The sequence below is a fragment of the Ranitomeya variabilis genome, chromosome 3, assembly GCF_051348905.1.
Source record: "Ranitomeya variabilis isolate aRanVar5 chromosome 3, aRanVar5.hap1, whole genome shotgun sequence".
Lineage (NCBI taxonomy): Eukaryota > Metazoa > Chordata > Amphibia > Anura > Dendrobatidae > Ranitomeya > Ranitomeya variabilis.
The window spans coordinates 537,531,811-537,546,064 of NC_135234.1; the positions used below are offsets into that span (position 1 = coordinate 537,531,811).

Genomic DNA, 14,254 nt, shown 5'->3' on the forward strand with positions numbered 1-14,254 from the left:
AATGTACCCCATAGTCATATATAGCAGTATAATGCACCCTATAGTACTAGAATGCACCCCCATAGTATAATGCACCCCTTAGTATAAAGTACCCCATAGCAGTATGATACACTCAGTATAATGTAGCTCCTTTCCCTCCCTCCTCCCACCCCCATAGTAGCATAATGCACCCCCATACCAGTACAATATACCCCATACTGCGGCTTTCCAAAAAGAAAAGTTTTTCATTACCTGGCCGAGCTACAGCAGTGTTCTCTCCGTTTCAGATGAGGCACGCAGCGTCGTTCTGGCATATGACAGTGACGTCATACATTGGCGACGTGAGTGCTGATGTCAGCTGCCGGCCTGTGACTGTCTGGCGGCTGTTAACTGTTGCTGTACGGGAGGAATCTCCTGCACGGCAACAGATTTTACTGATCGTGCGTCGGAGGACGCTCGATCAGTTTCTGAAGCGGCCACTGGGGCCCGGTGAGCAGAACAGAGGGGGCCCGCTGTGGGCCCCCTGTGCTCATCGGCCCCATACGTCAGTAAGGGCAGTAATGCCTTGATTGTGGCCCTGACAATGATTACACAAGAACCACATGACAGATTTCTTCACCCCAGGTATCATTTTTAAGAGTATAACAGCAGCTACATGACAATGTCTGTAGTTTTCTTAGCAAAATCCTGCTGACAGGTTCGCTTAAATACCATAAATTTACAATTCCATGTCCCTTAGCTTCATGACTAAATCTTTCAAATCTAAATGGCTTAGATTGAATCCGCTTATACTCATTGGGCATCAATATTTGTGTTCATTGTTTATACCTCTTTGCAATAATTGACAAAACAATTGCTATTACAGCTAACATTAAAATAGTTTCTACTTTATTACTTGTATGAATTTCTAGAAAATTCCACAAGTGCTTTGTTATAGAAAGGTTACATTACAGAAAACCTTCCTATGTCTACATAAGCTGTAGCAGAGGAACCACAAACTATCCATGTCTGTTTGTCCCCAGCTCTGCCCTTAGAAATGTGGTGATAGGACATTCCAGTTGGTGTTCTAGCTGCAGCTGTCAGGATTCATTAAGCCTTCTCCTTGTAGGGAAAGCATCATCATGACATTAGCTGTGTGTAACTTACACTAGGAATACAGTTTTCCTCTCTCTGGAGGGAAAATCCAATGCCAACATTCAAGTGGTTTCTACTCCAAGGAATGCAGGGATCATTCTTGTCTGATGATCTTGTTCTCCAGGTACAAGGTAATGTCATTGTCTTACGATACTTACAAGTAGAATAAAATTCTGTTCTTATTCACTTTTTTTATTCTTCAATGAATTACATATAAGTAATCATAATGATGTGTAATTTAGCTACTATACAACGTATAATACATTTGAGGCTGCTCATTTGCATAGTAAAGATGAAAATATATCCAAGATTCAGTGAAAACTAACAACGTATTAATCAGACAAATCCTACATGGATATTTGCTGTGGCAATGCTGTATCCATCTCATTACACTTCTTTGAAAAGTACGATTTTAATATCTCACCGAACACCAAAACAGTTTCAAAAATTTTGACAAGACTGAGTTTGATGGAACATTTTTTAACCCATAACATGAAAGTAAGGTTAACAATATAACTTTCTTTACAAAATCTTCAGTTTTACTCAGATGATTAAAAAATTAATACACATCAAAAATTATTGCAGCATGTATTTTGTATGACCTCCAATATTTTTAAGGACTGATCCAAGTCTTCTAGGCATGGAATGAATACGTTTGTGAAATACTACAACATCTATTTCCATTCTTCAAGAACAACATCTTTTAGAGCCTGGATGTTTGATGGAGAGTGAAGCTCAACTTGTGTCTTCAGAATTCTCCATAGATGTTTCAGTTGCGTTCAGTTCAGGAAACATACTTGGCCACTGAATCACTTTCACCATGATCTTCAGAAATGCAACAGATGTGTGTTTTTGATCATTGTCGTGTTGGATAAGTGACTACTGAGGGCACAGAGTGATGGTAGCATTTTCTCTTTGAATATAGTGCAGTACATCTGTGAATTCATGTTATCAATAAAATGTAGCTCTCTGACACAAGCTGCACTTATGTCTAGAAGAGTTGGTGCTGTACTTAAAAATCATAGCAGTCATAAAAAATACAAAATGTAGTAGATTTTGATGTGGGATGTATTTATTTTTGCTTCAACCAATTTGAGTACAACTGACAATTTTGTAATAAAAGTTGTATTACCTTACTTTCATGTTTATACATATACTAGATGGTGGCCCGATTCCGTAGTATATAGCACAGCCCACGCAGTATATAACACTGCCCACGTAGTATATAGCACCCAGGCAGTATATAACACAGCCCACGTAATATATAGCACAGCCCAAATAGTATATAACACGCATCGGGTATTCTAGAATATGTATGTATGTACGTTGCGCTTAGCACAGCCTACGTAGTATATAGCACAGCCTACGTAGTATATAGCACAGCCTACGTAGTATATAGCACAGCCTACGTAGTATATAGCACAGCCTACGTAGTATATAGCACAGCCTACGTAGTATATAACACAGCCCACGTAGTATATAACACAGCCCACGTAGTATATAGCAGCCAGGCAGTATATAGCACAGCCCATGTAGTATATAACACAGCCCACGTAGTATATAACACAGCCCACGTAGTATATAGCAGCCAGGCAGTATATAACACAGCCCACGTAGTATATAGCACTGTGGGCACCATATCCCTGTTAAAAAAAGAATTAAAATAAAAAATAGTTATATACTCACCCTCCGTCGTCCACCGAAGCTGTCGCGATGCGGCCGCCAGCTTCCGTTCCCAGAGATGCATTGCGAAATTACCCAGATGACTTGGCGGTCTCGCGAGACCGCTAAGTCATCTGGGTAATTTCGCAGTGCATCTCTGTAAACGCAAGCTGGCGGCAGCATCGTGCGCCTCGGTGGACGTCGGAAGGTGAGAATAGCACAATTTTCTATTTTTTTTAATTATTTATAACATATCTTTTTACTATTGATGCTGCATAGGCAGCATCAATACTAAAAAGTTGGTTGGGATGAGGCGACACACTGGCACTGACTGGAGGGGAGTAGGGAAGGGCCAATTCGCGGCCGGACTAAGCCTGTCGCTGATTGGTCGCGGCTGGCAGCGACGTGGGATTTCCGTTACAGACAGACAAACAGACAGAAGTACCCCTTAGACGATTATATAGATAGACTGGATGGTGGCCTGATTCTAACGCATTGGGTATTCTAGAATATGTATGTATATACGTCGCGCTTAGCACAGCCACGTAGTATATAGCACAGCCACGTAGTATATAGCACAGCCACGTAGTATATAGCAGCCACAAACTAAATAGCACAGCCCACGTAACACAGACAGCCACGTAGTATATAGCGCAGCCCACGTAATATGTAACACAGACCACATAGTATATAACACTGCCCACGCAGTATATAACACTGCCCTCATAGTATATAGTAGCCAGGCAATATATAACACAGCCCACATAGTATATAGCACAGCCACGTAGTATATACCACAGACAGCCACGTAGTATATAGCACAGCCGCGCAGTATATAGAAGCCACATAGTATATAGCACAGCCCACGTAATATATAGCACAGCCCACGCAGTATATAACACAGGCCACGCAGTATATAACACAGCCCACACAGTATATAACACTGCCAACGTAGTATATAGCAGCCAAGCAGTATATAGCACAGCCCACGTAATATATAGCACAGCCCACATAGTATATAACACTGCCCACGCATTATATAACACAGCCCACATAGTATATAGCACAGCCCACGTATAAAGCACAGCCCACGTAGTATATAACACAGGCCACGTAGTATATAACACTGCCCTCATAGTATATAGCAGCCAGGCAGTATATATACACAGCCCACATAGTATATAGCACAGCCACGTAGTATATACCACAGACAGCCACGTATTATATAGCACAGCCGCGCAGTATATAGAAGCCACATAGTATATAGCAGCCACATAGTATATAGCATAGCCCACGTAATATAGAGCACAGGCCACGCAGTATAGATCACAGGCCACGCAGTATATAACACAGCCGACACAGTATATAACACTGCCAACGTAGTATATAGCAGCCAAGCAGTATATAACACAGCATAGGCAGCATCAATAGTAAAAAGTTGGTCCAGGATGGGGCGACACACTGGCACTGACTGGAGGGGAGTAGGGAGGGGGCAGTGACTGGAGGAGAGTAGAGAGGGGCCAATTCGCGACCGGACTAAGCCTGTTGCTGATTGGTCGCAACCGGCAGTGACGCGGCATTTCCGTTACAGACAAACAGGCGGCAGTACCCCTTAGACGATTATATAGATATACAGCTGAAACTAGAAGTTTACATACACTATATAAAAAGACACATATGCATATTTTTCTCAATATCTGACATTAAATCAGAATAAACCTTTCTCGTTTTAGGTCAATTAGGATTACCATAATTATTAATATTTGCCAAATGCCGGAATAATGAGAATGTTTTAAGGCTTTTTTATTACTTACTGCAAAGTCAAAAGTTTACAAACATTTCATTAGTATTTGGTACCATTGCCCTTAAACTGAATGACTTGGGTCAAACATTTGGGATATCCTTCCACAAGCTTCTCACAATAGTTGATCGGAATTTGGGCCTATTCCTCCTGACAAAACTGGTATATCTGATCCAGGTTTGTTGGTCGCCTTGCTCGCACCTGTCTCCCGCTTTGCCCATAAGTTTTCAATAGCATTGAGATCAGGGCTTTGTGACGGCCACTTCAAAACATTGACTTTGTTATCCTTAAGCCACCATCCTTTTTCCATGATGCTACACAACACATGGTGTGCATTACATCGTGTGCATTAAAATACATCCACGGGTGTGTCTCTAATCAGAAGCTTCCAAACACAAGACATCATCATATTGGCAGTCCAGAAGTGTTTAAAGGCATAGTAATCTTAGTGTACGTAAACGTTTGCCTTTGCAGCAAGTATTGAAAATGCCTTAAAACATTCTCTCTCTCATATTATTCTGGCATTTGGCAAATATTAATAATTATGGTAATGCTAATTGACTTAAAATGGGAAAAGTTTATTCTGATCTCATGTCAGATATTGAGAAAAACATGCATATGTGTCTTTTTATATAGTGCATGTAAACTTCTGGTTTCAACTGTATTTTATACAGTAGGAAAAATAAGTATTTGATACACTGCCAATTTTGTACGTTTTCCCACCTACAAAGAATGGAGAGGACTGTAATTTTTATTGCAGTTACACTTCAACTGTGAGAGACAGAATCTAAAAATAAAAATCCCAAAAATCTCATTATTATTTTTACATAATTAGTTTGCATTTTATTACATAAAATAAGTATTTGATACTATAGAAAAACAGAACTTAATATTTGGTACAGAAACCTTTGTTTGCAATTTCAGAGGTCATACGTTTCCTGTAGTTCTTGACCAAGTTTACACATACTGCAGCAGGGATTTTGGCCCGTTCCTCCATACAGATCTTATCCAAATCTTTCAAGTTTCGGGGGTGTCGCTGGGCAACATTGAGCGTCAGCTTCCTCCAAAGATATTCTATTGGGTTCAGGTCTGGAGACTGGCTAGGCCATTACAGGAGCCTGAAATGCTACTTACGGAGCCACTCTTTAGTTGCCCTGGCTGTGTTTCGGGTCATTGTCATGCAGGAGGAGAGAGCCACGAAACATCTTCAATGCTCTTACTGAGGGAAGGAGGTTGTTGGCCAAAATCTTGAGATTCATAACCCCATCCATCCTCCCTTCAATACAATGCAGTTGTCATGTTTCCTTTGTAAAGAAAAAAAACGTACCCCCAAAGTGTGATATTTCCCCCACCATGCTTCAAGGTTAGGACGGTGTTCTTAGCCATTAAAAGGGATCAACCACTGAGGACTCTCAATTCTAAATATTTTCCTTGGGATTCTACTCATCTTTCTTCTTCCTCCAAACACGGCAAGTGGAGTTGACACCAAAAAGTTCTGTTTTGGTCTCATCTGACCACATGACCTTCTCCCATGCCTCCTCTGGATCACTCATATTGGTCAACTTCAAACGGGCCTGGACATGTGGTGGCGTGAGCAGGGGGACCTTGCATGCCCTACAGGATTTTAATCCATGACAGCTTAAGTGTGTTACTAATGGTAATGTTTGAGACTGTGGTCTCAGCTCTCTTCAGGTCACTTACAAGGTCCTCCCATGTAGTTCTGGACTGATTTCTGACCTTTCTCAGAAACATCCTTACCCCACAAGGCGAGATCTTGAATGGAGCTCCAGACCGAGGACGATTGACAGTCATCTTGTGCTTCTTCCAGTTTCTAATAAATGCGCCAACAGTTGTTGCCTTCTCACTAGCCTTGTGCAGGTCTACAACTTTGTACCTGGAGTTCTTAGACAGCTCTTTGGTTTTGGCTATGGTCAAGAGGTTGGAGTGTGATTGAATGTGTGGACAGGTGTCTATTATTAGATCTCACAGTTGAAGTGTAGCTACGATAAAAATGACAGACCTCATCATTCTTTATAGGTGGGAAAGCTTGCAAAATCGTCAGTGTAGCAAACACTTATTTTCCCCACTGTATGTTTGTGTATGTATATACACACTATATATACATACATACATACATACTGTTCTGTGTAGAAGTTCTAGAAAGGTATTAAAAAAATGCTGCAGAGTAAGACAGCTGATAGTTTTATGACAGTTTTTTATCAATTCACACAATGCAAAGCGACTGAAAAAAAAGAAAAAAAAGAGAATTAAACAGTTTTTGAATGAACTTAACAGGGAGGTAGTTCCAATATGTTGGAGAACTAACCACACGTCTTCTGTGGATATTGACTTGCACAAATCCTTCTGTTTCCATGAAATTCTGGACAGATTCAACGATATTGAGGTCAGGACTCTTTGAGCGCCATATGATCGCTTTCAGGACTTCTTGTTCTTCTTTACACTTAAGATAGTTATTAAGGACATGGTTGGTGTCATTATTCTGATACAGAATTAATATATGGACACTCAGATGCCTCCCTGAAGTTACTGCATGATAGATAAGTATCTGCAAGTATTTCTTAGCATTGAGGACACCAAGAAATGGGCAACGGTGAGTACCATAGATGCATGCTCTTGCAAACAGTTTTTGACTGGGCTCAGCTGGGTAGATCTTCTGTGGATGCAGGTTTGCATGAGTCATTCTTTCTCTTCATGTAATCCCAGACAGTGTTACTTTAGTTGGATTAGTGGTATTGCAACCACAAGAGGCAGCACCGGCAGACCACGTACTCAGGAATCAGCCAGAGGTTGGTACATGGGAGCAGCAGTATAGTTTGAAGGATAAGCAGGTTTCTTAGTCCGGAATCAGCCAGAGGTCAGTATATGAGACCAGCAGTATAGTTTGGAACAAGCTTCAGGTGGAAGGAGAGCTTGAATAAAGGCTGGGAGCTCAATAATCTCTCAAATAATTAAGTGCAATGCCAGATTTAAGTAGGGTGTTCAATCAAGAGATTACAGGGTGGAGCCAATCAGTAACAGCACAGGTACTAGTATCTGGGTAGACAAGGAACTGTCCAGCGAGCTGAATAGCTTAGAAGGAAGAGCTGCTAGTTTTGAGTCATGACACAGACTTGATGATGTTGAGATGAGAGCTCTGTGGAGGCCATATCCTCCTGACCTCATGTTTCCTTCTGCAGAATAAATTTGGAGTCAAATAAATGCCGCCATCCCTGTTGGTATTGCATGATGGATTCATATTTACCTGTATTTCTCAGCATTGAGGACACAATTAATACTGATCAAATCTCCAATTCCACTTGCTGAAATTCAGCTACAAACTTACAAGATACTTCCACCATACTTTACTGTTGCCAACATGCACTCATTATTGTACTGCTCTCCAGCAAACAAACTGGCTTCTGTTACAGCCAAATATTTCACTTTTTGACTTATCAGTCCAGAGCACTGATTCTCATTTTTCTGGTATGGCCTTTTGGCCACAATACTTCCATGAAGATAACTTCTAGGTAGACTTCTTAGAACAGTAACAGGGTCCCACTAGTTCAAGGCAGTTCTGAGCGGATAGCACTGCTAGAAATCTGATTTTGAAAGGAAATAAGCATGATGTGTCACTCATCTCTTGCAATAAGCTTCCTTGGTCAACCACTGTGTCTATGGTCCTCAGTGTTGCCTATTTCTTGTTGCTTCTTCAAAAGAGCTTGAACAACTTATCTTGAAACCCCAGTCTGCTCTGAAATCTTTGCCTGAAAGAGAACTTTTTGACACTTTGTGTATTGTTGCTGAGCTCAATCTTGCCATGGTGCAGTACCTGTGATATGAAACGGGCTTCCACCACTTCACCTTTTTAGCACAGATTGGCTGTTCCATGCTGAATTTTAAGCCTCCTACACAACAGTTTCTGTCTCAACATACATATGCAAATGATGATCATTCTCCCTTGTTACTTGTTACTCCTTCACCTGACAATAATCCAACAAAATCTTACTTTGTGCAAATGTACTTAGAAGAATGGATGCTGCTTGGAAGACAAATGGTGGTCACACCAAATATTGATTTAATTTAGATTTTTTTTGTTCTTTCACTTTGCATTTTGTTAATGTTAATGAGAAAAGTAACATTTTTGAATGCACTCTTATTTTTCAGCATTTTTTTCCACGCCTGCCTAAACATTTGCACTGTACTCTAGATATGTTCAAGTGACAAAAATCACCACAATGTGAATTAAATACTAAGAAATTACTTAAGTTAGTGCACATAATGTACATGGAATAGAAATAATTTCACGCACTTAAAGAGGTTTACCAGAACTACAAAATTGATTTCTCAGCCTTAAGATAGGCCATCAATATCAGACAGGTTGGGTTTTGGTTTTGTCTGTTGATCAGTTTAATGATGGGGCTGCAGTGCTCCAGAAAATGTTGTATCCCCTTCATTTGTTTAACAGCCAAAACTCTATACTTTTAGCTGTGATTGTGCCTAGTATTGTAGCTGAGTTTTATTGACTTGAATAAAACTGAGCTGCTCTAACCTGTAAGGCATAGCCACTATTAAAAATAAGGTAACCCTTCTAAAAGAATCAGCTAATCAGCAGGAGTACTGAAATCAACACCACCACCAGTACTGAAAAAAACCCAAACACCTCTTCAACCCCCAATGCGCAATTCACCAGTGGCTTTATTAGAGTATTTGTGAGTTAAGGATAAGTTAGGCCTCTTTCACACTTCCGTCTTTCATCTCCCGTCACAATCCGTCGAGTTTTGAGAAAACAGGATCCTGCAAATTTTTCTGCAGGATCCTGTTTTTTTCTCATAGACTTGTATTAGTGACGGATGGCCATCCGTTTCATCCGTCATGCACTGGATCCGTCGGCCAAAAACAGTCCGTCGGGCGGAGAAAACGTTCAGAGCAACGTTTTTTCTGCACGTTGGAAAATCGCTCAGCAACGCATCCTGCGCTGCCCGTCGCTAGCTATAATTCCTGTGAAAAACAGGAATCCAGTGACGTATCTCTCTCTCTCTCTCTCGGTACGTCAATTCACTGCATTAGGACGCCCTCATCCGATGGAAGTGTGAAAGAGGCCTTAATTTAAATACACTGTGTGCAGAATTATTAGGCAAGTTGTATTTTGATCACATGATACTTTTTATGCATGTTGTCCCACTCCAAGCTGTTCATGCTTGAGAGCCAACCTACCAATCAAGTAAATCAGGTGATGTGCATCTCTGTAATTAGGAGGGGTGTTGTCTAATGACATCAAAACCCTATATAAGGTGTGCTTAATTATTAGGCAACTTCCTTTCCTTTGGCAAAATGGGTCAGAAGAGAGATTTGATGGGCTCTGAAAAGTCTAAAATTGTGAGATGTCTTGCAGAGGGATGCAGCAGTCTTGAAATTGCCAAACATTTGAAGCGTGATCACCGAACAATCAAGTGTTTCATGGCAAATAGCCAACAGGGTCGCAAGAAGCGTGTTGGGCAAAAAAGGCGCAAAATAACTGCCCATAAATTGAGGAAAATCAAGCGTGAAGCTGCCAAGATGCCATTTGCCACCAGTTTTGCCATATTTCAGAGCTGCAATGTTACTGGAGTAACAAAAAGCACAAGGTGTGCGATACTCAAGGACATGGCCAAGGTAAGGAAGGATGAAAAACGACCACCTTTGAACAAGAAACATAAGAGAAAACGTCAAGACTGGGTCAAGAAATATCTGAAGACTGACTTTTCAAAGGTTTTATGGACTGATGAAATGAGAGTGACACTTGATGGGCCAGATGGATGGGCCAGAGGCTGGATCAGTAAAGGGCAGGGAGCTCCACTCCGATTCAGACACCAGCAAGGTGGAGGTGGGGTACTGGTATGGGCCGGTATCCTCAAAGGTGAACTTGTGGAACTTTTTCGGGTTGAGGATGGAGTGAAGCTCAACTCCCAGACCTACTGCCAGTTTCAGGAAGGCAGTGGTACAGGAAGATGTCGGTATCGTTTAAGAAAAACATGATTTTCTTGCAGGACAATGCTCCATCACATACCTCCAACTACTCCACAGCGTGACTGGCCAGTAAAGGTCTCAAAGAAGACAAAATAATGACATGGCCCCCTTGTTCACCTGATCTGAACACCATAGAGAATCGGTGGTCCCTCATAAAATGTGATATCTACAGGGAGTGAAAACAGTACACCTCTCGGAACAGTGTTTGGGAGGCTGTGGTGGCTGCTGCACGCAATGTTGATCGTAAACAGATCAAGCAACTGACAGAATCTATGGAAGGAAGGCTGGTGAGTGTCATCATAAAGAAAAGTGGCTATATTGGTCACTAATTTTTTGGGGTTTTGTATTGCATGTCAGAAATGTTTATTTCTAAATTTTGTGCAGTGATATTGGTTTACCTGGTGAAAATAAACAAGTGAGATGGGAATATACAGTATTTGTTTTTTTATTAAGTTGCCTAATAATTCTGCACAGTAATAGTTACCTGCACAAACAGATATCCTCCTAAGATAGCCAAATCTAAAAAAAAAAACCCCTCCAACTTCCAAAAATATTAAGCTTTGATATTTATGAGTCTTTTGGGTTGATTGAGAACATAGTTGTTGATCAATAATAAAAATAATCCTCTAAAATACAACTTGCCTAATAATTCTGCACATAGTGTAGTGCATAGACAGGTGCTCTACATGATATGGAGCTCACCAAATCACTTAGGCTAGGTTCACATTGCGTTAGTGGGTGGTCGCTAACGGACAGCGTTGCACGGCGAAAATGTCGCAATTAACGCCGTGCAACGGGTCCGTTAGCGCACCCATTGACAGCAATGTAAATTTCGCCTGCAGCGCATCGCTAGCGCGTGCCTTTTTGGGCTCGCGCTAGCGATGTGCCGTTCTTTTGTAGCGCGCCTCGGACGCTGCTTGCAGCGTCCGTGGCGCGCCCGAGGTCCGTTCCCCACTCTCGCAGATCGGGGATCTGCGAGAGCGGGGACGTTAGCGCGACCCCTAAACGCGGCCCCTACAAATACATTGCGTTAGCGCAATCTGCTAGCGCTAAACGGATTGCCCTAACGCAATGTGAACCTAGCCTTACTCCTGCACACTATATGGAACTTGTACACAGGGACATCTCTACCTGTCCTTTTTACAGGGTGACTTATGTGGGTGAAATAATCATTAGAGTTCTAGAGGTTTCTATATGGAGGACTTCTAAATCTCTGTTTCTCTTATACGATATTTCCAGCCATAATCATACTCTTGTTACATAACTGGGTAAGAAAAGAGTTGTGTCAGACTATACAGATTTTGGCCACTACTGACAACATCAAAATAGAACAAAGCTGAAGACACAGGCTAGGTAACGATCGCATTAGAATACAGGTCATGAATGAATACGAAGGCTATATTATTGGACAATTGTAAAATCCAAATACATGCATGGTAGAACCACACTGATACATTGAGCAGCAAGGCAGATTTCTCTTTATTACATCATAGGTCAGTGTTTATATAGGCATTTTCTCCACATACATTGTAGCAATCTAATTGGCTCAGCTTATTTCTGCATTGGTGCTGGCTTTAGCATATATACATCTAATTGGCTAAAGTTATCACTGTCAGCAACCAACTGTAGAGTTTGTGGTACGTCTAAAGGCCCCGTCTCACTTAGCGATTTACCAACGATCACGAGCAGCGATATGACCTGGCCGTGATCGTTGGTAAGTCGCTGTGTGGTCGCTGGGGAGCTGTCACACAGACAGCTCTCTCCAGCGACCAACGATCAGGGGAACGACTTCGGCATCGTTGAAACTGTCTTCAACGATGCCGAAGTCCCCCTGCAGCACCCGGGTAACCAGGGTAAACATCGGGTTACTAAGCGCAGGGCCGCGCTTAGTAACCCGATGTTTACCCTGGTTACCAAAAAAAACAAACAGTACATACTCGCCTTTCGGTGTCCAGGTCCCTTGCCGTCTGCTTCCTGCTCTGACTGAGCCGCCGTACACTGAGAGCAGAGCGCAGCAGTGACGTCACTGCTGTGCTCTCACTTCTCACTGTACGGCCGGCAGTCAGTGAGAGCAGGAAGCAGACGGCAACGGACCTGACGGACATCAGAAGGCGAGTATGTATTGTTTGTTTTTTTTTACATTTACGCTGGTAACCAGGGTAAACATCGGGTTACTAAGCGCGGCCCTGCGCTTAGTAACCCGATGTTTACCCTGGTTACCAGTGAAGACATCGCTGGATCGGTGTCACACACACCGATTCAGCGATGTCAGCGGGGCCTCAACGACCAAAAAAAGGTCCAGGCCATTCCGACACGTCCAGCGATCTCGCAGCAGGGGCCTGATCGCTGGTACGTGTCACACATAGCGAGATCGCTACTGAGGTCGCTGTTGCGTCACAAAACTTGTGACTCAGCAGCGATCTCGCTAGCGATCTCGCTATGTGAGACGGGGCCGTTACTTTCAATTTGCTATGTGCTAAGTCTCTAATAGAAAGAAATTCCTGAAACTCCCTATCTCAAAACACGCACACATACTTAGTCTCCATTTTATAGAAGAAGAGATACACAGAGAATAACCAAAACAGAGTTAATATGGATAAATGACTCCAGCTCTCACACAGACCACAAACTAGGGTGATACTCCATGGAGGGAGAGTGGGTGAGCTTGGTTTACACTCAGCTGGTGGTCTTGTGACAGGCACAACCCCTACGTAGGCATGAAGAAAAACAGCTGCTGCTGCCCCGTGGCTGGTGGATAAATCCTCAAGGAAAAATTAGCTCATATTGGATAAAGCACATTAGATTGGCTGCGATGCTGGAATAAACTGGTTCTTCAATAATAAGTTTTTTAAAATTCCCAGCACATTTCAATGCCGTACCGGCAACCATCAAGTGAAAAGAACAAATGTCACCATGCACCGCACTGACTGACAGCAGGCTCTGTAATGACTCACTGCTGAGCCGGCTAGCTGTCAGAGCTTGGACATGGTCACAGCCGATGCTCACCATGTACTGAGCGGTGACTGAAGCTGTGCCTCTCTGACTGAAAGCGCAAGGCTGACTGGAGGAAAAAAGTTAATTTCCTCCCGATATCCGGCTTTCACTGCGACGGCTACACATCTTTAGAATGCTGTTAACCTGCAAATTAACCCCATATCTGCAGGTTAATAACGTTTTTAAATGACAGGTTCCCTTTAAATAGTGATCTGTCGCTTTTTTATGACTTGAAAAAGACACCGGTACTGTGTTGAAATGCGTTGCCCAAATAAAGGAGCCTTCATGTAACCATCTCGTAGCAAGACCTTCTTCCATCTGTGCAGCCTATTTTAAAAGTGTTTTTATGGCTTTTCTAGTTCTTTATTGTTAATGTAAAAAATAAGTGTAAACCCATTACATCCAAGAACAAAACACAAATGATTCCCTGCTCAGCTGAGCACTACCTAGACATTAGCTTCCCTCACTATACAAGTGGCGTATTACCAACCACGGGAAGAAAAAAGAAAACCGTGTGTTACCTCACACCAACAGCACCAAGCATCTAGCAATCCCTGCAACAGAACCCTTCTCTTCTACGCCTTCAGCAGTTTTCCTTCAACTCAAGTGCACACACTGCACACATTTCTAAAGGTAGTAATGAATCATCCAACACCGGCGCTGACTGACAGGCTAGGA

At 42.2% G+C, this 14,254-nt stretch overlaps 1 protein-coding gene across 2 annotated transcripts in view; it reads left to right on the forward strand.

Moving 5' to 3' along the window:
- Window positions 1-435: 435 nt before the first annotated feature.
- Window positions 436-14,254, forward strand: part of LOC143816545 (protein-lysine methyltransferase METTL21E-like) — a 44,454-nt gene continuing 30,635 nt past the window's right edge. For both annotated transcript variants that reach the window (XM_077297061.1, XM_077297060.1), the window contains exons 1-2: window positions 436-603; window positions 1,088-1,244. Coding sequence is in view for 1 of the 2 variants with exons in the window: in XM_077297060.1 (XP_077153175.1) it covers window positions 1,166-1,244 (79 nt within the window). In the remaining variant the exon portion in view is untranslated. The remainder of the gene's footprint in view (window positions 604-1,087; window positions 1,245-14,254) is intronic.